At 47.0% G+C, this 21,884-nt stretch overlaps 2 protein-coding genes across 5 annotated transcripts; one reads left to right on the top strand and one right to left on the bottom strand.

Moving 5' to 3' along the window:
* The first annotated feature begins 2,779 nt into the window (after nt 1-2,779).
* NME6 (NME/NM23 nucleoside diphosphate kinase 6) lies at nt 2,780-9,548 on the top strand. 4 transcript variants are annotated; one of them, XM_055413729.2, is made up of 6 exons: nt 2,780-2,918; nt 5,691-5,787; nt 7,106-7,208; nt 8,153-8,192; nt 8,593-8,753; nt 9,017-9,548. In XM_055413729.2, exons 2-6 carry the CDS (start codon nt 5,698-5,700, stop codon nt 9,181-9,183), a joined length of 561 nt encoding a protein of 186 aa, XP_055269704.1. In that variant the 5' UTR covers nt 2,780-2,918; nt 5,691-5,697; the 3' UTR covers nt 9,184-9,548. The 4 variants fall into 4 exon arrangements, with proteins under 4 accessions (XP_055269704.1, XP_055269703.1, XP_055269705.1 ...); XM_055413728.2 differs by lacking the exon at nt 2,780-2,918 and adding an exon at nt 2,925-3,206; XM_055413730.2 differs by lacking the exon at nt 2,780-2,918 and adding an exon at nt 3,244-3,624.
* Nucleotides 9,549-19,433: 9,885 nt separating this feature from the next.
* On the bottom strand, nt 19,434-21,884 carry LOC129547796 (cathelicidin-7-like). Its single transcript, XM_055413731.2, has 4 exons — nt 21,648-21,884; nt 20,923-21,030; nt 20,699-20,770; nt 19,434-20,100 (listed from the first exon to the last, which is right to left on the bottom strand). The coding sequence occupies exons 1-4, from the start codon at nt 21,846-21,848 to the stop codon at nt 19,984-19,986; spliced, it is 498 nt and encodes a 165-aa protein (XP_055269706.1). The 5' UTR covers nt 21,849-21,884; the 3' UTR covers nt 19,434-19,983.

Genomic DNA, 21,884 nt, shown 5'->3' with positions numbered 1-21,884 from the left:
ATAATCTCTTATCTTTTCAATAACAGCTATTCTTAACAGGTGTGACACAATATCTCCTTATTTTGGTTTACATTTCCCTATGATTAGTGATGTACCTGTTGACCATTCGTACTTTTTCTTTGGGAAAATGTCTGTTCGGGTCCTTTGTCCATTTTACAACTGGATTGTTTCATTTTCACTAATGAGTTGGGAGAGGAGCTGACTTCACACAGGGTTTCTGTCTTCTGTCCAGCTGGGTTGTTAGCTGGTCTGTTAGGGCTTCTCTTGGAGTCCAGATAATTGTGAAAAGGAGGCGACGGCTAGTTTGCTAAAGTTAGCAGTGATGGCTAACTTCTCTCCTGGTCATGATGGTTATTGTGTTGCTAAGGTTTCTCTTGCTGTGTCCTTGGGCAAGGGCCACCCATCTCGTGTCTGAGAGTTTTGCAACTAAGGACTATAGTTCTCCATCTTGGGAAGGTTGGGATGATGTGCTGAGTAAGGCTGTTGTGTTGGGACATAGAGGTGTGGTCACAGTGACTGGGACTTTCATTGCCCAGGTTTGTTCAGGTTTGCTGTTATCCATCATATCCAGTATTTAGGGAAGTTTTCCTGGATTACTAGGATTCCTATTGTCTCATGTTCAGTGTCTGGTGGATTAATTTACTGGCATTCACTCACGGTGCCCTCTGACTTGTGCACAGTTTAAGCTGCTCCCACTCTGCTTGTCTGTGGCTCATAATTGGATGAAGTACTGGTTTGTCATTCATGGAGTCAGGGTTTGGAGTTGAGGGTTCCAGAATCAGAGGTTAGAATTTACAGGGTGGTATTTAAGGATTAGAGGTTGGAATTAGGAGATTAGAAGATAAATGTCAGTGGCTCAGAATCTAGAAACGAAGTCTAGGATGAAAGGGTTATGAGTTTAGTAGTGAGGGCTTGGGCTGATGTTGGAAATTAATATCAGAAGTATAAACGTTAGAGTGGTGGTCAGAGATCCAAAGTGTTCAAGTCAAGGGTAAGATATTTGCATGGTGGGAGGGACTGGGGCGGGGTTAGATGTTAGGGCTGCACCACGGGCCTAAGTTTTAGGACCCGAGTGTAAGGATCAAAGGTCAGAATTACAAGATCAGCTTCAGAAGAAGAGGAGTCAGGGTCGGGACAGCTAGGGTTAGGTAACAAGTCCAAAAGGTTACATCACTGTCAGTGATAGGGTTAGGGGTTTAGGAAAGTAGGACTGAGTTAGGGACTAGGGTTGGGATTTGTTACAGTCAGGAAGGCAGGGTGAGGGTAACTCCCTCTTTTTCCTTGCTGTGGGCAGATTCTCCAAGCAGAGAGAAGACATCAGGTTCTCAGTCACATAAGCTCCAAATTCCAGGAGAGAACATGTCAAGACTTCATGCCAACACTTTCATTGCACACCCCTTCTGACCAGGGTAACACCAGGCCCTGAGATTCAGCAAATCAGCAAGGGAGGAATATGCCGGTCTCCCTCTCCTGCAAGCACTACCCTGTATCTGCCTCTTAGGATCCCCTTCACTTGGCTCAGAGAAATCACCTTTCCACCTCGGAAGCATTCTGCACTCTTACTAATTTTGTTCAGTAGCTCTCTAGTCATACACACACACACACATACACACACACACATACACACACACAGACAAACACACATCCACACATAGGAAGGAAGCAAGTGATATGGCTGCTAGCTAGATTCTGATCTCTTCTTTAGTAAGGCCAGAAGAAAGGGTGGGCTAAAGCAACAAAGATAGGGGCAAATACTCAGAAGGAAAATAGAGAAGTGTAATGGGGACGAGAATGATGAGAAAGGGTGTTGCTTTAGACAGTAAGTCTGGCCAGGCCTCTCTGAGGAGGTGACACAAGGCCACGGAGTGAATCAAGTAAATATTGGGGAGACAAGCTTTCAAGCAGTGAGCACCTCCTGTGGAGGCTTTGAGGTGGGAACAGGTGGTGGGATGACAGGAGTGAAGGGACAGTGGTCTGGAAAGGCACGCAGGTCGGCAAAGGCCAAGTCATGTAGTTCTTTAAAGTCCACGGTGAAGAGTTTGGATTTTTTTTCTCAGTAGAGCAGGAAAACACGGCAGTGATTTAGGCAAAGGAGTGACGTGAATACCGTGTGCATGAAAAAGATGATTCCATGTGTCACGGAGCAGCCACAACTACTGAGCCTGTACTGAGCTGATGAGCCACAACTACTGAACCCGCTTGTCTAGAGCCTGTGTTCTGCAACAAGAGGTGCCACTGCAATGAGAAGCCGCACACCGCAACGAAGAGTAGCCCTTGCTTGCTACAACTAGAGAAAGCCTGCACAAAGCAAAAAAAAAATAAAGAAGATAAATAAAAAATTAGCCTCATAATGGGTGATTCACCCAACTGAGTTCAGACTCATAATTGGTGTAGAATTACTTCAGTCCCACCAAAACCGAATCAAGACATAAGTTCTTTTCCCCCGCGTCCCTCCGTAAGACAAATACTGGGCACCAACGAAGTGCCAGGCACTACCCTAGACCAAAATAAAAGAGAGTGAGTCGGGCAAAGCCCACTCCGGCGGCCCCGCTCACTGCCAGGCTGCCACCCTGAAACGCTCATTCTGTCCTCTCTGAGCCTCATCCCGTCGCGGTGCCACCGGCCTGGTCCGCCCTCCCACCTGAGGGCGCCCAAGCCCAGCCCATCTCCCGTCCAAGACGGCTATGTCACCTCTTCCCTCCGGAGCAAGCGCTGGAAAAACATCAGGGCCACAGGGAGGCGGGCCCTCCTGCTGCAGGGCATCCCGGATTGGCTGGCACAGCTCCTCGCCCCCGCCCGGGCCGCACAGCAAGGACCCCAAAGTGGGCTGCCCGGTCGAATGCCTGAAGGACCCCGCTTGGACCGAAAGGCTAGCTATCGCAGTGCCTGGTGGCCGGGCCCCGCGGCGCGAGGACCAGGTGACTCGTATCCGAACTCCACCCGGGGCTCCCAAATAGCCCAGAATCTGCAGTGGGTTTAGGCCTTGGTACAAGGGGCCGAAACCGCAGGGCTGCAGGCCTGGAGAAATGGAAGAGCAGGGTCGGGAAGAGGGCGGTGTCTAGAACTGAGGCTGTGAGCTTGGGGGACTGGAGGGTGGGGCTTCAGGTTTTGGAGGCAGAAAGCCGAGGTGATGATGAGCTTGGGAGGACGGAGAGCGTGGCTGGCACCCTCCAGGAAGCGGAGAAATAGGAGCCTCTGTTGTGAAGGCAAGTGTCCAGGGAACTTCTAAAACTTACAAGTCTCTTAAAGGAGCGACTTTTATGTTGAGCAAGTTTCCCGACCTGTTCCTCCTTGTTGTAAACCAGTATCCAAGACAAGCGTAACTTGGCTGGCATTAGAAAGGGAATCATGCCCTCCCCTGGATAGCCTCTAGCATTCTGGCCTTGGAATAGCTGAATCACTCATTCAGTCAATGAGGGTGCCCAATCATCACTCAATCACTGATTGATTCAACAAACACTGTTGCGAGCCATGTGTGTGCTAGGCACTCTGCAGTACAGAGGATACAGTGGTGAGCAAAACAGATCTGTGCTTTCATGGAGCTGACCTTCTAGTGGGGAAGAGATAAGTGAAGAAGACGTGTAAGGAGCCATTAGAGTGGGGAAGCGAACTAAGAACTAGTAGGTGAGTCGGAGGTAACCAGCGGGAACACATTCTGGGCTGTGAAAACTGGCTATCAGGCCAGAAAGTCTTGGAGCTGCAAGGCCCATGAGGCTAGAGCAAAAGCAAGTTAAGGTGTATGGAGTTCTACATGAGGGATCAGATCACGCAAAGCCTAGTAGGACATGATAAGGCTTTCAGGTTTTATTATAAAAGAAGTGTACACTTTGAAGGGTTAAGGAGAGAAATGAAATGGTCAGGTTTGCATTTTTAGTTCAATGGCTATTGTGTGGAGAACAGATTGTAGAGGGAGCAAGAGTAGAAACTGGAAGATCATTAAAGAGGCTGTTGCATAAGTACAGGGAGGGTTGATGATGTTTTGGACTGGGGTGGTGGCAGCTGAGAATGAGAGAACTGTATGGATTGGAAGGATACTGGCGAGGCAAAATTGCCAGAACTTAGTGATATCATGGATATGGAGGATGAGGAAGGTGAGGTGGCAAGGATCAGTTCAGTTCAGTCACTCAGTCGTGTCCGACTCTCCGCGACCCCATGAATCACAGCACGCCAGGCCAACCTGTCCATCACCAACTCCCGGAGTTCACTCAAACTCGTCCACAGAGTCGGTGATGCCATCCAGCCATCTCATTCTCGGTCGTCCCCTTCTCCTCCCGCCCCCAACCTTTGCCAGCATCAGAGTCTTTTCCAGTGAGTCAGCTCGTCGCATGAGGTGGCCAAAGTATTGCAGTTTCAGCTTTAGCATCAGTCCTTCCAATGATTTCTCTCTAAAAATATGACAAGATTCTGCTCACTTTTGGGTTACTCATCACGTGGAATGTTAGGGAAACTAGGTTGGCTGATCTTGTACTGGTTAGGCTGCGGTTAGCTTTGTGGATCGACTGGAGCATCAGCCTGAATACTATAGAAAGGGCATGAGTAGGAAAGACCTTGGCAGTGTTTCTCTATTTGGGCCAGACCCTAGCACTGCCTTTAATGTGCCACTTATGGGCTAAGAGAAATAAAATTGTTGCCCAGACTCTGTCTCTGTGTGTGTTCATGGAAGCCTTCTCTATTTACTGGCAAATTTAGAGGTTCCACCAAGATAATCTTTGAGAACTAGTTCTTAGACCTGCAGAGATGGTCAGTTTCTTACATGTAAATAGAATTTCAAAGTTGGAAGAGATCTCAAGTTTTCTTAGTCCAGTTTAAAATACTTTTATGTTTTTTATAGCATTTCCACAATTATTTATTGAGCTCATACACCATGATTAGACTGTAGATATACAAAGATAAATAGAATAAGATTATATAGGTTCATTCAGTCAATAGAATTGATTAAGCATCTTTGTGCCAGGCATTTCAGCTACAAAATGATACAACTTGTCTTTGACCTTCAAGTTGCATGTCTGCAAGCCTTGTCATGGTGAAGGACAGGGAAGTCTGGCTTGCTGTAGTCCATGGGGTCACAAAGAGTCAGACACAGCTTAACAACTGAACAACAAGCCTTACCATTGAGGACAGCAAGTGTATTAAAGGGTTTGATTTGGCCAGGGTAAATCCTGACTTATCTGTAACATTAGGATAGAAATCATATGTATCCAGCAGACATAGGCAGTGGGGGTGGTGGTGAGAGGGGGTAGTATCCTGGCAACATCCCAATTCTTGTCCATCCAGTCTTGCAATTCTAGAATTGATGGGAGAGCACTATGTGACCGTACCCTTGTGGCTAGAGTCTGTTGGAATGTAAATTGTAAATCCTCTGTAAAACACAAAAGATAGGAAGTGAAGGGAGTACTGGCAGGGACAGGTAATGTTTAAACTTGAACTTTTCATGAATGTGTCACTCCTTTGCAGGGTTACAGTTGCATTAGCAAGATTATGTCCCCCATGGGCAACTTGAAGGCCCCTGTACTATTCCTTTCCCTCAATCCCATGATCCCAATGGGCAGTTAAATACTAAGTAACTATCATGTGCTTTATTAATGTCAGAAGTGAGAGCCCTAGTTGACTTGCAAGACTGCATGGCTCCAGAGTAAGGAGGGTGGGGACTGCAACACTGATGAGTCTCTAATCTGGCTCTCTGATGGCAGGAGGGAGATGACCTCTATCTTGCGGAGCCCGCAGGCTCTCCAGCTCACTCTGGCCCTAATCAAGCCTGATGCAGTTGCTCACCCCCTGATTCTGGAGGTAAGAACATGTCCGAAGCCTCTACTGTATGCCCTGGGTATTGCTTCTGTTTCAGGTGCCACAGGGCCATTTGTGAAGACTGACAACACAGTCCTGTGCAAGATGGTGTGGAGGCAAAGCTAGACGTCGTGGACACTGACCCCAAGGAGACTAAAAATCTGTTGGAGAACTGAGGCAGATATAAATATAAGAGGGACTTCCCTGGTAGGCCAGTGGTTAAGAATCCACCTTGAAATGCAGGGGACATAGGTTTGATCCCTGATCAGAGAACTAAGATCCCACTAAGATTGGGGAACTAAGATGGGGCAGCTAAGCCCACGTGCCACAACTACTGAAGGCCACGGGCCACAGCAAATGATTCTGCATGAAGCAATGAAGATCCTGTGCTTAGTCACTCAGTCATGTCCAACTCTTTGCAACCCCATGGACTGTAGCCCCCCAGGCTCCTCTGTCCATGGGAATTCTCCAGACAAGAATACTGGAATGGGTTTTTATGCCCTCATCCAGGGGATCTTCCCAACCCAGGAATGGAATCCAGGTCTCCCACCTTGCAGGCAGATTCTTTAAACCCATGCAGCCAAAGAAACAAAGTATTTTAAAAAATAATTAAAGGCTCTAATACAGTAAGAAGAACTAAACCTCAAGACAGTGTATGTATACTAGCTGTCTGTTGTGTATAGCGTGCCAGGCTCCCCTGTCCATGGAATTTTCCAGGCAAGAATAGTGGAGTGGGTTGCTGTTTCATCCTCCAGTGGATCTTCCTGACCCAGGGATCAAACCCTCGTCTCCTGTGTCTCCTGCATTGCAGGCAGATTCTGTACCACTGCACCACCTGGGAACCCCTAGTTCTCTATTGCTGCATAACAAATTACCACACACTTAGCAGCTTAAAACGGCATTGATTACCTCACAGTTCTAGAATGTAGAGGTCCAGTAGGTTTGGCTGAGGGCTAGGTTCTCTCCTTAGGGTTTCACAGAACCGAAGTCCAGGTATCAGCTGACTGGGCCCTCATCTCCAGGGTGTGGGGAAGAATCCATTGTGAAGCTCATTCAGAATGGCAGAGTTTGATTTCTGTGACTTTAAGACTGAGGTCCCCGTGTCCTTGCTGGCCTTCGGGTGGGGACTATCATTTTTAGCGCCTACTCAAATTCCTCGTTACGTGACTCACTCCCGTCTTCAAGAGAGCAGCAGGATGTCTCTTTTCTTCAGGTTTTAGGCTCTAAAGGGTCCCCAGGATTCTTTTGGCTAGCCTGGGTCTCCTGTTCACTCAGATGCTCCCGTTCACTGACTTTTCTCTTTGGGGTGGCATATATCCAGGCTGTTCATCAGCAGATTCTGAGCAACAAGTTCCTTATTGTGCGAATGAGAGAACTTCTGTGGAGAAAGGAAGACTGCCAGAAGTTTTACCGAGAGCATGAAGGTAGGAGCTCTGAGCGGGAGGCTTCTCTATCCCTAGAAAGATTTTACATGGACACCCGAGTCAGGTTCTCAGTGACGTCAGTTCAGTTGCTCAGTGTGTCTAACTCTTTGTGACTCCGTGGACTGCAGCACACCAGGCTTCCCTGTCCATCACCAACTCCCAGAGCTTGCTCAAACTCATGTCCATCGAGTGGGTGATGCCATCCAACCATCTCATCCTCTGTCATCCCCTTCTCCTCCAGCCTTCAGTCCTGGCATCAGGGTCTTTTCCAATGAGTCAGTTCTTCGCATCACGTGGCCAAAGTGTTGGAGTTTCAGCATCAGTCCTTCCAATGAATATTCAGGACTGATTTCCTTTAGGATGGACTGGTCTGATCTCCTTGCAGTCCAAGGGACTCTCAGGAGTCTTCTGCCAACACCGCAGTTCAAAAGCATCAATTCTTCGGTGCTCAACTTTCTTTATAGTCCAACTCTCACATCCATACGTGACTACTGTACTTACCAACCGTAAAATTCAGCCAGTCTTCTAAAGAGTGGATTGATAACACAAACTTTTCATGATTATCAGTGTTTTAAAAATATTTTCTAGTAGGGTCCTACCTCATGGTACCAACAAGAAATTTAGTTTTATATCCTGATAATATCACTAGTTAACAAAAAACTGTCAAGTACTGTCCAAAGGCTCATGATTTCACTTAATTTCCCAGCAACCCCATGAGGTAGGTATTATGTCCCCAGCACACAGATTAGGAAACTAAGTTAGGGAAGTTATTGATTTACCTGAAACTACACAGGTGGTAAGTTGGAGAGCTTGGGTTCAGACCCAGGTAAGTCAGACTCCCTGTTCCTTTCTCTAAAACAGTAATTATTCCCTCCTCTAGGGAGGCAGGCATATAAAAAGTTGTCTTGGCACCGTATCTTAATGGAGGACCTCTCTCCTTGCAGGGCGTTTTTTCTATCAGCGGCTGGTGGAGTTCATGGCCAGGTATTTCTCATTTTGGTTCCAATGTCTTCATCCACTGAAACTTATTTCCCCTGCCCCCAAGTAGATTTGTTAATTTTATTTGCCACTCTTTAAAGTTGTAAGCAGTGTCGAGGGTCTGAAGAAACATGGGGTCAGGCCAACACTGACCCTGTGGCCACCTTACTGAGGTGCTTACTGATCCAGGGGCTGTAGGAGAGTGTTGCTGAATGCTTCCTAACAACTCTGCTGTCTCGGTGGCCTTTCTTCTTCATCAGCAGCCTTCTGTCACCTCTTTGAAGCGGTACTCAGCTAGAAAGGCAAGGAGACACTCAGGATGTCCAGTGTGCCTTTGGGCCCTGCTCACAGTGTGCCCTCCTGAACCCAGAGCCAGATTCCTGACATGTGCTCCCTTGGTTCACAGTGGGCCGATCCGAGCCTACATCCTCGCCCACAAGGATGCCATCCAGCTCTGGAGGACCGTGATGGGACCCACCAGAGTGTTTCGAGCACGCCACGTGGCCCCAGATTCAATTCGTGGGAGTTTCGGCCTCACCGACACCCGTAACACAACCCACGGCTCAGGTGAGGCTGCCTCCTGTGTCCACAGTATTAATAAGGGAATTTGGTTCAAGGATGGTGGGCAGGCTGGATGGTGGGGTTGAAAGGCAGGTCCCCCAGTGAGCTTTCCTCCCAATTGGCCCTTTGTGGTGACCTCGGCAGATGTGGCTCAGGACTTAGGGGCGGGAGAAGTACAGGCTCTGGTTTCTGAACCCAATTATGACTGCTTCTTGCCTCTACCCTGCACTCCCTATGAGAATCCCTTCTCTTTTTGCCTCCTCTTGCAGACTCTGTGGTTTCAGCCAGTAGAGAGATTGCAGCCTTCTTCCCGGATTTCAGTGAACAGCGCTGGTATGAGGAAGAGGAGCCCCAGTTGCGCTGTGGCCCTGTACACTACAGTCGCGAGGGTGGCATCCACTTTGCTGCTCCAACAGGAGGCCCGGGGCCAGCCTGACACAGGCCTGTCAGCTTGTGAAGACTGGTGGCATTGCCCAACCTTCTGTCACAGGCCTCTGGTCCCAGAGCAGTCTTCTAGGCCCAGGGAGGCCTGGGGCTCCTTGTGCCATCTCTGCTGGGCACCGCCACCCACGAGAGGGCCTGAGCTCCTCACTGCCACCTCTTCTGGAATCTCACTGTCTACCTCTTCTCTGGAATGCTCATGGATGGTTCAGAGGAATGATAGCTCCTCTTTTTTCTGAGAACTGTTCATCATTTTCAAGGAGAAGCTTGCCTAGCTGACTGGCCTGAAAAATGCAATGACTCTGTATTAGCCACGTTTGGTCTGTTCCCTTAATAAAAGTCAGAATGCTACTGAATAAAGGCTGGGAGAACTACTTGAAGTGCTGTCTCTCTCCTTAACCAGAGTAATTAAACCTGTCCTAAGCCAAGTTTCTGGTCTATGCTAAGTGAAGAGAGAATCATGTCAAAATCTCCCAGGAGGTTCATGCAGCATGCAGCTTATGTAGAGCACAAAGGCCCCTGGCATCGGCCTGCATCCTGGAAGAAGGGGAACCTTTGGTTTGAGCAAAGTTATTTCGGCCCAGTAACAGCAGATTGTTATGACTTTTTTTTTTTTTCTGATTTGCACAGGGCCCTAAAGGTAGCCTTATTTAACTTATATGCAGAGTACATCATGAGGAACGCTGGGCTGGAAAGAAGCACAAGCTGGAATCAAGATTGCTGGGAGAAATATCAGTAACCTCAGATATGCAGATGACACTACCCTTATGGCAGAAAGTGAAGAGGAACTAAAAAGCCTCTTGATGAAAGAGGAGAGTGAAAAGGTTGGCTTGAAGCTCAACATTCAGAAAACAAAGATCATGGCATCTGGTCCCATCACTTCATGGGAAATAGATGGAAAAACGTGGAAACAGTGTCAGACTTTATTTTTTGGGGCTCCAAAATCACTGCAGATGCTGATTGCAGCCATGAAATTAAAAGGCGCTTATTCCTTGGAAAGAAAGTTATGACCAACCTAGATAGTATATTAAAAAGCAGAGACATTACTTTGCCAACCAAGGTCCGTCTAGTCAAGGCTATGGTTTTTCCCGTGGTCATGTATGAATGTGAGAGTTGGACTGTGAAGAAAGCTGATCCCCGAAGAATTGATGCTTTTGAACTGTGGTGCTGGAGAAGACTCTTGAGAGTCCCTTGTACCGCAAGGAGATCCAACCAGTCCATTCTAAAAGAGATCAATCCTGGGTGTTCATTGGAAGGACTGATGCTAAAACTGAAACTGCAGTACTTTGGCCACCTCATGTGACGAGTTGACTCACTGGAAAAGACTCTGATGCTGGGAAAGATTGGGGGCGGGAGGAGAAGGGGATGACAGAGAATGAGATGGCTGGATGGCATTACCGACTCGATGGACATGAGTTTGAGTGAACTCCGGGAGTTGGTGATAAACAGGGAGGCTTGGCGTGCTGTGATTCATGGGGTCGCAGAGAGTCAGACACGACTGAGCGACTGAACTGAACTAAAGGTAGCCATGTCTCTGCTGTAGCTGAGGATGACAGTTACCTGCTGCTATGACAAATCATGTCAAGATTTCATGGCTTAAAGCAATAACTTGTTTATATGTCTGTGGATTGGCTGGGTGAGTCTGCTGTGCTCACCTGGACGCACATGGCTGTGTTCAGCAGTTGGGTCCAGCATGGTGTTTCCTCCTGAGCTGCTGCTTTGCATGGTTATTTCAGGGTTCCAAGAAATCAGGCCTCCATTCCTGAGCTTATCAAGCTTCCACTTGGGTCATGTTTGCTGATACCCCACTGACAAAGGCAAGGCACATGGCCAGACCCAGAGTCCATGTGGGAAGCAACTGCACGAGGCACAGATGCATGGAGGTGTGAATCACGAGGGAGCGTTACCATGATAGTCTACCAACTGAAAGTGAAATGGCTTGAACTTACATAGAGAACTTATGAAAACAAATATTTGCACAAGCCAAGAAAAGGGAGAAATAGCCAGAGAAGGAAGGCCGAGGCCTTCCCCACATACTTGCACTCATCAGGCTCCTCTCCTGAGTGTGTCCTCTGGTTTGTGTTGAGGGTTGTCTTCTGACTAGGACCCCACCCACACTCCCTGTGAACAAAAGGCTTCTTACCCGAATGTGTCCTGAGGTGTGATTTCACCCTAAAGTCTTGGCCACAGTTCCTGCACACCTAAGGTTTATGCCCTCTGCGGATCCTCTGGTGCTTAATGAGGTCTGACTTTCCACTAAGACCTCACCCACACGGCACGCACACAACGGGCTTCTCCCTCGTGTGTGTCCTCTGATGCAGTGTGACTTGAGGCTGAAAGCACACATAAACCTTATCCCCTGAGTGTGTACTCTGGTGGTTTTAAGGGGCGACATCTAAAAAGCCTGGCCCACGCTCCCTGTGTATTTAAGGCTTTTCCCCGTGTCCTCTGATGTCTGATGAATGTGACTTCCGACTAAAGCTTCACCCACACTCTGCACACAGAAGATGTTCCCTCCCCGTGACAGCGGGCATCTGAAGAGGTTTGACTTCTGGCTAAAATCCAGTCCACACTCTCCAAACCAGACTGCTCCAGATCCTGAGATTTCTACCCTTTTGGGAACGTTGTCTGTTTCCCCAGAGCTTACCCACTGGGATGGACTGAGCTGCACCTTCAACACAGTTGCCTCTTCGAGAGTTTACTGGTGGTCCCTGGGGTGGGCTAGAGAAAACCACTGAAATCCTGCTCTCATTGGCACTTTAAAAAAAAAAAGTGGTGGAGACTCTCAATCTTTGATGTTCTGCTTTGCCCACCACCACCCCTCCCCACAGTGGTTTTTATCAGAATGTTGTTGCTGCTACTGCTGCTGCTCAACTGGGCAAGGATCTCCTGGTTGGTGTTGATTTCCTGCACATGAGTCTGGAAATAGGAGGACTACAGAGATCACACCGGGTGAGTAGCCGCTGACTGCCAGAGGACAGAGAGGCCAGGGATGGATTTGTGGCTTTGAATCTAAAGAAAGAGTTTTCAGTCAAAGTAGTCACAGGAAGGATTAGCCAGGCTTTTCCTCCGTGTCATAATGTCTTCTAGTCCATTCATCATTCACAACCATTAATGTCTGTCTCTCCAAGGCAAGTCTCACAAGACCTCTATTTCCTTCAACCCCTTTGACTTTTTATTTGGTAATAATTTCAAATATAAGAAAAGTTGCAAGAATAAGGAGAGTACACAGAGCAGCTCTGTACCCTTTTCCCAAACTACCTATTGCTAAAGTTTGTATGTTATATATGTGTGTGTTTACGTATATGTACATACATTTTTTTATTTGAATCAATCCATACAATCATGCTTTTTACCTATAAGTACTTCATTGTGTGTCTGACAAAAGTAGGGATATTCTCCTTCATAATCCCAATACAGTTATCAACTCCAGTAAATGTAACATTTATATAGTACTTTAACAACTATCAGGGCTTCCCTGATAGTAAAGAATCCTACAATGCAGGAGGACCCTGGTTCAATTCCTGAGTCAGGAAGATCCCCTGGAGAAGGGATAGGCTACCCACTCCAGTATTCTTGGGCTTCCCTTATGGTTCAGTTGGTAAAGAATCCACCTGCAATGTGGGAGACCTGGGTTTGATCCCTGGGTTGAGAAGATCCACTGGAGAAGGGAAAGAAAAGGCTCCCCACTCCAGGCCACCCATTCTGGCCTAGAGAATTCCAAAGAGTCAGACACAACTGAGCAACTTTAACTTAATGACTGTCATATGTATTCCAGTTGTCAACTGATCCAATAATATCCCTTGTAGCATTTTTCCTACAGTACAGGATTGTCTGCAATGATATTATAATTAGTTATGTTTCCTTAGTTTCTGTTAGTGTCTCTTTCATGAGATTGGCATTTCTGAAGAACAGAGTTCTTTTTTTAGAGAATCTTTCTCATGTTTAGAATATGTATAGAACGCTCCTGACACTTTCTTATGATTAGGTTCACATTATGTACCAGTCAATTTTTTTTTTTTAAGATTTATTTTTTTATTTTTTAGGCTGTGGTGAGTCTTTGTTGCTGCACACGGGCTTTCTCTAGTGGTTGCAAGCAGGGGCTACTCTTCATTGTAGTGTGGCGGGCTTCTCATTGTGGTGGCTTCTCTTGTTGCAGAGCATGGCCTCTAGGCATGCAGGCTTCAGTAGTTGCAGTGCATGGGCTCAGCAGTTGCAGCTTGCGGGTTTTAGAACACAGGCTCAGTAGTTGTGACACACAGGCTCTTAGCTGCTCTGCAACATGTGGGATCTTCCTGGACCCAGGATTGAACCAGTGTCCCTTGCATTACAAGGCGGATTCTTAATCACTGGACCGCCCTTTAGTCAATTTTTACTTATTACATCTTTTATTTGAATCAAGCAAAAAAAAAAAAAACCACAGTAGAACCTATTATTCTATATATTATCCCAATAAGGAATCTTCCAACTAAACATCAGAGGCTTCGTCAGCTTTGTAAGAATCTGCACTGATACTAAATTATCTTCTAGGCCATAACCAGTTACACTGACACATAAGCTAGAACAATTTGTTTCCAACAAGAGAGAACAATCTTCATGACAAATATGGGAATGTTCTTTGTGACTTTTTCTATGAAAACAAAGAGTAGATTGACAGAGGAGTCACTCAGTCTGGATGTCTCTAATACAGAAGACAGTGGAGAATAGTGGCTAACCAGAGCACATGTGAAACCTCATTTGAATTTCCCCATTCATTATCTGCCCAACTTCACTGACTCTCTCAGGACAGATTGAAGGATGGTTAAGATATGTTGCTCTAGAGGGTCTCCTGAGCCCAATCAAGTCAGGACCCGCACTGATCGGAAGGATGTACTCTCTGGAGCCATGAGAGTTCTGTTCTGGGATCAGGAAAAATAGAAGAATGGATTGGAAGCAGGTGACTAAAGCTCATTCCAATCTTCCTTCTTTATTGCATATTTCTAAGAAATAGAACTGTTCACTTTCTTAAAGAATGTATATGTATCCAGGACTTCCCTGGTGGTCCAGTGGTAAAGAATCCACTTGACAATGCAGGAGCACGGGTCTGATTCTTGGTGGGAAGATTCCACATGCTGTGAGGCAACTAAGCCCATGTGCCACAACCACTGAGCCCGTGCTCGAGAGCCTGGGGGCTACAACTACCGAAGCCCTAACCCTAACCCACGTGCCTGTGCTCCACAATAAGAGAAACCACCGCGATGAGAAGTCTGTGCCCCGCAGCTAGAGAGTCGCCCCTGCTCACTGCAACTAGAGAAAGCCCACGCAGCAGTGAAGACCCAGTGCAACCAAAACTAAATGAATATATATCTATCCATAATGTTCAGAGCAAAAGTCAAGCCCCGAGAGTGGCCCGCTGGGTTCTACATTCTTTCATAACCTATTGACTTTCTGACTCCATCTGTACTCTACCGTTTGTTCACTCCAGTCGGAGCTGCATTGACCTCTGTCCTGCTGCTGTGCACTGACTGGTTCCTATGTCTGAAACACCCTTCTCCCAGATATACTACTGGTATACCCCAAGAACACAGAACTGGACTTAACATTTAATAAACACTTTTGAGTGAACGAGTGATAGGAGCAGGGTTAATTAAGACAGACCTTGAAAGGTTAGAAGACAGACACATGTTCTGTTCTCAACGCGGTTAGAATCAAAGGCTCCTTCTCATAGTCTGTTTTGTAACATCTCATTTACTGTCTTGAAATGAGATTCATATTGAATAAAATGTCCCCATACACATAACTTAAAAAATAGTGCCCTAACAAAAATATAAAAGAGAAATAAAGGAAAGTAATTCACAACAAAATACTATGCTTTTCAATATGAATTTCTTGGAAGGACTACACTAGGAGACAGTGAAATAATCAGATGCTTATAGCTATAGGCAGGTCAGTTTCAGGTGGAGACAGACATGGACATGCCTTATTGATGACGTGTACATTCTACTGATGACAAGACACAGGTGTGCTGTATGGGTGGTAACTCAAACACTACAGTCAGCAATGCCACTGGTGATATAATGTTTTCTTTTTTTTCCAGCTATGCCAAGCAGTGTGTGGGAATCTTAGTTCCCAACCAGGGACTGAGTAAGGGCCATGGCAGTAAAAGCGCTGAGCCCTAAGCACCAGACCACCAGGGAGGGAATTGCCATGCTTTTCATATTAATGAATATTTCTTGATAAAGTTCAAAACTATTTTCCCCTTGATTTACAATCTACTATGTGAAAACTACTTTATAATATTATCTAAAGTAGATTTATATTCTAGATTCAAAGCATTATAAATAGATCCATGACCTGGAGAGAAAAAAAAAAACAGAAGAGGGGTGATGAATTGATACAGGCTTAAGAAACATTTTTTTAAAAAGGAATATGTGGATCTTGTCTAGATCCTGATTCAAATTTGCAAAAGACTTTGAGATGATCAGGTAAATCTGAACACAGACCAAGTTTTAGAAAATACTAAGGCACTACTGATAATGTGGTTAATATATATTTTTTTAAAAGTCCTTATTTGTTAGCTACATTTGTTAGATACATCTATATATCCTAGATATATTTAGGAGTGATATGTCACATTATTTGGGATTGGTTTTAAATAGTTCAGCAATAAAAGAAAAAAAGATATACAGAGAAAAGGAAGGATAAACCAAGTGCAGCAAAACAGTATAAAGCCTGAAATGGATACAATATGATCCAAAGTTTCCATGTAAAAGATTAATTTATTAATACCTTGAGGTAATATACTTCTCAGAATCAATGAAATGCATGAGCATAGCGACAGAGAAGACAACCACCAGGTGAAAGAAGATAAAAACAAGACCAAATACACAGGCTAACTGATGCAAATTTAAATGGGTGAGTCTTCACTGAGACAGATGGGGAAACTAGATGAGCAGCTAAATGGGGTGAAGTGGAGCCAATTTAAACAGATGAAAGCAGTTCAAAACAGATACAAGCAGAAAAGGACAGAACACGTCAGAACTATTTAATTCATAGCTATGCTAAATAGAGAAAAACTTCAGAAAAGCTTCTGACAGAAACTGATGTGCAACTCCGAAAATAGCAGTCTTAAGAACTCAGGAATATCCAGAATAATTTTGTATCTACCAATGGAGACAAATAATCAGTTTCGAGTTTTCAGTAAATGAACAAAAATATAATTTATGATAGCAAATAACTGTTGTTGTTTAGTCGCTAAGTGGTGTCCGACTCTTTTGTGACCCCATAGACTGTAGAACTTATAAACCACAAAACTGGTGACTTCCCTAGTGGTCCAGTGGTTAAGAATCTGCCTTGCAATGCAGGGGACTCAGGTTCAATCCCTGGTTAGGGAACTAAGATCTCACCTGCCGTGGACCAACTAAGCCTGAGTGCCACAATAAAAACCCAGGGCAGTCGAAGTAAAATAATGATAATAAAAAGAATCAGTTAAAAAAATACACAAAACTGATAGATTTAATTACACTTTAAGATTTTTTAACTCCTAGGACTCAGAGGGGCCTCTTTTAATACTTTCCTCTCCTCTTTGCTCTCTGTATCCAGTCACGCTGGCCTCCTTACTTTCCTATCTCGGGGTCTCCGCACTGGTTGTTTCCCTGCCCGGAAGAGTCTCCCACCACACCCACATATATACCTTTCTTACCTCTTTCAAGCTTCTGCTCACACATAGTTCCTCACAGAAGCCTGCCATGATCGCCCAACTCTGCCTCTACACCCTGGCACTCTGGATCCCGCTTATTCTGCTCTACTTATATGTTTGTATATATTATACTTAGTATAATTTCCCCCCTCCCTCATGATCCACGTCAATCATAGGTTGGTCATATCTACAATTCTTAATGCAGAGGAAGAAGGATGAATGGCTAGCTGGATGGGTGGGTGGAATGAAGGAGAAACCTAATCATAGTATGTGGCATATATGTCATTTCAAGTCAATGAGGAAACAATGCCTCTTTAATAATTGGTGGGTGGGCGCAAACTACTAACTACATGGCAGTTCAGCATATGTTAAAATTGCAAACATGGCTTCTAAAACCATTAGAATCTTCTTCACCTTGGTAGAAAAGAAAACGTGAGTCCCAGCAAGCATTTGGTTGTGACAGATGCATCCTCCTGCCATCTCACATTCTCAGGTCACCATCGGGTCCTTAGTTTTCTCTCTATGGCACAACCAAACCCAGGAAGGTTCCTGGTGGCTAGGGAAAAGGGACTGAAAAAGCCATTCTGCAGGAACCTCCAACAGAAACATTAAATGTGGTAGATACAGACCCCTCAGACAATGCAGGGTAAGAATGCCCTCCAGACACACCTCTAGGAAGCGTCCCCAAGAGCCCAGGAAGGCTCTGTCAGATGCAGAAATATCCCTTCTCCCAGGGCAGCGCTATCCAAGAGCAATATAGGAGCTACAGTGCCAACTACATATGTAATTTAAAATTTCCTCGACTTCCCTGACGGTCCCAGGGGTAAGACTCCATGCTTCCACTGCAGGGAACATGGGTTCCATCCCTGGTCGATCCGGGCTCTCGCATGCCACACGGCACCACCAGGGGAAAAAAAAATTCCATAGCAGCCATTTCAAATAGTTTTTTTAAAGGTGAAATTAATTTTATGGGCTTCCCTGGTAGCTCAGAGGATAAAGAATGCCTGCAATGCGGGAGATCCGGGTTTAATCCTTGGTTTGGGAAGATCCCCTGAAGAATGGAATGACAATCCACTCCAGTATTCTTGCCTGGAGAATTCCGTGGACAGAGAAGCCTGGGGGACTACAGTCCATGGGGTCCCAAAGAGTCAGACAACACTTAGCAACTAACTTCAATTCCTCAACCAAACATATCTAAGATATTATCGTTTCAACACATATGCAATGTTAAAAGGTTATCAATAGCTTAGATTCTTTTTTCCCTCCAGTTATCTCTTTGATATCAGATGTGTTTTACATACCTACAGCACATTTCAAAAGACGTTAAAAAGGCGGTTAAAGAGAAATGTAGAAAAATAATCTTTGTGTCGGGAGCTTTCCTGGTGGCTCAGCTGTAAAGAACCTGCCTCCAACGCAGGAGTCACAGGTTTGACCCCTGAGTAGGAAAGATTCCCTGGAGAAGGAAATAGTAACCCACTCCAGTACTCTTGCTGGGAGATCTCATGGAGAGGGGAGCCTGATGGGGTACAGTCCATGGGGTCGCAAGAGTCGAACGCGACTTAGCGACTAAACAGCAACCTTGTGTCTGATGAAAGACATGTTCTAGACTTCTTCATTATTCAGTTAGATATTAATTAACAGGACCTAAGAATGCAGTTCTTCAGTAGCACTCGCCACAATTCAAGCGCTCAATTTTTGCCAGCAGCGGATCTGCCGCCGGAGTGGACAGCGCGGACAGGACCCCGCGGCCGAAGGCGAGACCGGGGACTCTGGGGAGGTACTGGTGGTAAAAACAACAAGAACAAGGTCCTGGACAACGAGGGAGGGAACGCCGCGCCACCCACAAGGAAGGCAAGCAGTTGGGCGGGGTGGTCGCATCCTCAGCGCGCCTCTCCAAACTCCTTAGGGAACCAGCCCCGCGACACCCAGGCCCACGCCAGGCCTGCTCCTGAGGTCCGAACGCCCGGGGAGCGGGTGCGGGGGCGCTGTCGATCTCTTCCTGCCCTAGCACTTGGCCAGCCGGTCCACCTCACAGTCCGCGGGCAAGCCCAGGAACTGCTCCCGCGAGGTCCGCATCTGCTACCGGCTGGGCGACGCGGCAGCAGCCAAGTCACTAGCAGTTGCGTCCAGCGGCTAAAAGACAGCGCAGCCACGCCCTAGCAATGAACGACGCAAAGGCAAGGAAGTGCGTCTGCAGGAAGTGCGTCACGGCGCGGCGCGCAGCCTGCCGGGAAGCGTAATCTGGGGCCAGAATGCGACTCCAGTGGAACGTATGAGACCTGTCCTAGCTCGTTGACCTGCTCACGTCTCCTCTAGCACGTTTTTTGTTTTTACCATCAGTACCTATAGTGTTGTTTCCACGCTTTTAGACATGATATAAATAGCCTTATAACATATTTACTAGCTCATTTTACACAGTTTTTTTTTTTTTAATATACACGGTAATCCATTTATTTGTGTTCTCTGTTGTTTGGTATCTATTGAAGAAACAGATCAATACTCCAATTGCATTTTATCATATATATCTCCTTGCACACCCATGGAGAGTTTCTCTAAGTAGCGGTTCACAAACTTTTTGCTGTAATAATCCTTTCACACTCTTTAAATATTTTTTTCCAGTTTCATCTGAGATATAATTGACATGTAGCACTATAAATTTCAGGTGTGCAGCATAATGAACTGACTTACCTATATAGTGAAATGAGTACCACAGTAAGTTTCCTTACCGTCCACCATCTCATAGAGATACAAAAAAAAAAAAAAAACAAACAAAGGTCTTCTCCTTGTGATGAGAAGGCTCTACACTCTTAACAACTTTCAAATATATCATATATCCGTGCTAGCTATGGTCGTCATTACATCCCTATACCCGCATACCCGCCCGAAAGGAGGACTGCCTCACCCATCCGGGAGTTAATAGGAGTGATCTCTGTCTGTCTGTCTGTCTCTCTCTCACACACATAATAACACTCAAGAGGACTCTCAGAGTTAAGGACCTGGTCCTGGTAAGACTGAGAGGGAAGAGAAGTGAATTTGAATGTTGAGGAAGTTCTTTTTAGAAGAATTTATTTTTCAGAGTCCAGAAGTCTGAGCCAGGATAACCTGATCCTTAGGACTTCATACCCTGAAGATATCTTTGATTCTCTGACCAATGCTCTTTACTTTTCCGAGGATTTTCCGCCCTCCTCTCCGGAGTGAGTCCCACAGCCGGCGGAATAGCCCCACACTCTGAATCTGTGAACCAGGAGGAAATAGTTGCTTTGGGAGATTGGCTCAGCATTAAAACCAGACCCCTTGCCACTTGAACACTCCGATTCCTGGGCCACATCAGGAAGCTTGGAGCCCCAGATTACCTCCCATATGATGTTTGGAGCCTGTGGTTAAATTGCCACACCACAGATAGATAAGCAAACCAAGGTCCCTTAGGTGACAGGGGCTTCCCAGGGTCACAAGCCCGTCCCAACAAAGCTGGAAGGGAACCAGGATTGAGAGCTCATGACTCGTCAATGCCTCTCAAACTTCAGCATGGAGAGAAACCCCTGGAGGCTTTGTGAAAATACAAAAGGCTGCCCCCCATCCAGGAGTCTGATTCAGGGGGTCTGAGTGGGGCTGAGAATCTGCCTCTATGTCAGTGCCCAGTTGGGGACCCCAGTAGGGAACCACTGCTCTAAGGGACACAGAGCCAGTACTGGAGACCTGGGGCTCGGGGGAGGGAGGGGCCAGGGTAGAAGGACCTTTCTCTGCCCTGGATGGGGCAGCGGGTCATTGGTCCAAAGGAAATTCCACAACCCACACCTCTAGCAGTCCTTGCAGTACAGAAGGGGCCACTTACGTCATTACAGGTGATGTCAAAGTCACCCCTGATCTGGTACAAGGTGACTGTCCCCACACACTGTTTCACCAGCTGGAAAAGAAGGCTTGAAGTCAAACTAGAAACCCCAGGCAATATCTCCCAGCCACACCCCACCTCACCCCAGGGACTGCAATTCTTTCCCAGAAGCCTCCTGTTCAGCTCCCTGAGAAGCATTCTCCTGCTCCTCCAGTCCCCAGACTCACCCCATTCTCCTTGAAGTCACACTGCTCCGGGGACTGCAGGCTCGTCCTGGGGCACACGGTCTCCTTCACCCTGAAGCTCACAGGCTTTCGAGCACCACGGTCGTCCACCTGGTCCAAGATCAAAGTGGGGAGACTGGGCTCTGGCTCATATTTCCTTCTCTGATCTGTCTCCCTCCCCCCACCCAGACGGCAGCCTCTCCAGCGCCTTGTGTGTCCGGCCCTGGGCTTCGTGCTGGGAGCTCAGGGGAGGGGACAGAGCCTGTCCCCGGCCTCACAGGCACACAGAGAGCAGGAGCGGACCTCACACCAGCGCTGATGGCAGCGCCTCCCCTTGGAGGGCTGAGGGAGTCAGGGCCGCCTGCAGGGAGAGCCCTGTCACTAGAACCTCCAGGCTGACAGAGGCCTCCCTGGTAGGGAGACACCGAGGTGCAGAGGGGACTTTAGCAAGGAAGTCACCTCACAGAACCAGTGACCCCTCCATCCCTGGAGCTCCCAGAAGGCCAGGGAGCCAGGTGTGCAAGGAACCTGTTCCCTGCTAAGAGATGCTAAGAGAGGAAGCCTGGGGCTGGGAGATGACCCAGGTCTGGGAAGGTTTCCAAGAAGAGGTGGGAGCCCACCTAGAGGGAGAACCTTCCTGACAGGAGGTAGAGCCTGAGTGAAGGGGGCAACAGTATGACTGAGGATGTCAGGAAACAGATCCCCTTCCCAGCCCCTCCCCAACTCACGTCCTGCTCGGCAGGCGGGTCTAGCTCCAGGAGGCGGTAGAGATTAGTTTCTGAGGACCGCTCATTGAGCTGATCCACAGCATGAAGCACGGCCTCACTGTAGCTGAGGGCCTGGGCACTGGCCGAAGGCGTCACTAGTCCCAGCAGCAGTAGCCACAGTGACCACCGCCCCAGCGAGAGGCTGGCCCTCTGGGTCTCCATGGTCCCCAGTCTGCTCCTCCCAGCCCAAGGGACCCT

Source organism: Moschus berezovskii, chromosome 24, assembly GCF_049115385.1.
Source record: "Moschus berezovskii isolate FMDL1 chromosome 24, NW_MosBer_1.0, whole genome shotgun sequence".
Lineage (NCBI taxonomy): Eukaryota > Metazoa > Chordata > Mammalia > Artiodactyla > Moschidae > Moschus > Moschus berezovskii.
Note: the sequence above shows the minus strand (reverse complement) of the source record. Positions and strands in the feature narration are given on the sequence as shown.

Coding starts and splice junctions, on each gene's coding strand:
- LOC129547796 (XM_055413731.2), bottom strand. CDS start 21,848: ATGGAGACCCAGAGGGCCAGCCTCTCGCTGGGGCGGTGGTCACTGTGG. Junction 21,031..21,647: donor ACCCGCCTGCCGAGCAGGAC/GTGAGTTGGGGA, acceptor ATCTTGGACCAG/GTGGACGACCGTGGTGCTCG. Junction 20,771..20,922: donor GTGACTTCAAGGAGAATGGG/GTGAGTCTGGGG, acceptor CTTCTTTTCCAG/CTGGTGAAACAGTGTGTGGG.
- NME6 (XM_088831536.1), top strand. CDS start 5,058: ATGGGGTCACAAAGAGTCAGACACAGCTTAACAACTGAACAACAAGCC. Junction 5,788..7,105: donor CTCACCCCCTGATTCTGGAG/GTAAGAACATGT, acceptor GCATATATCCAG/GCTGTTCATCAGCAGATTCT. Junction 8,193..8,592: donor CTGGTGGAGTTCATGGCCAG/GTATTTCTCATT, acceptor CTTGGTTCACAG/TGGGCCGATCCGAGCCTACA.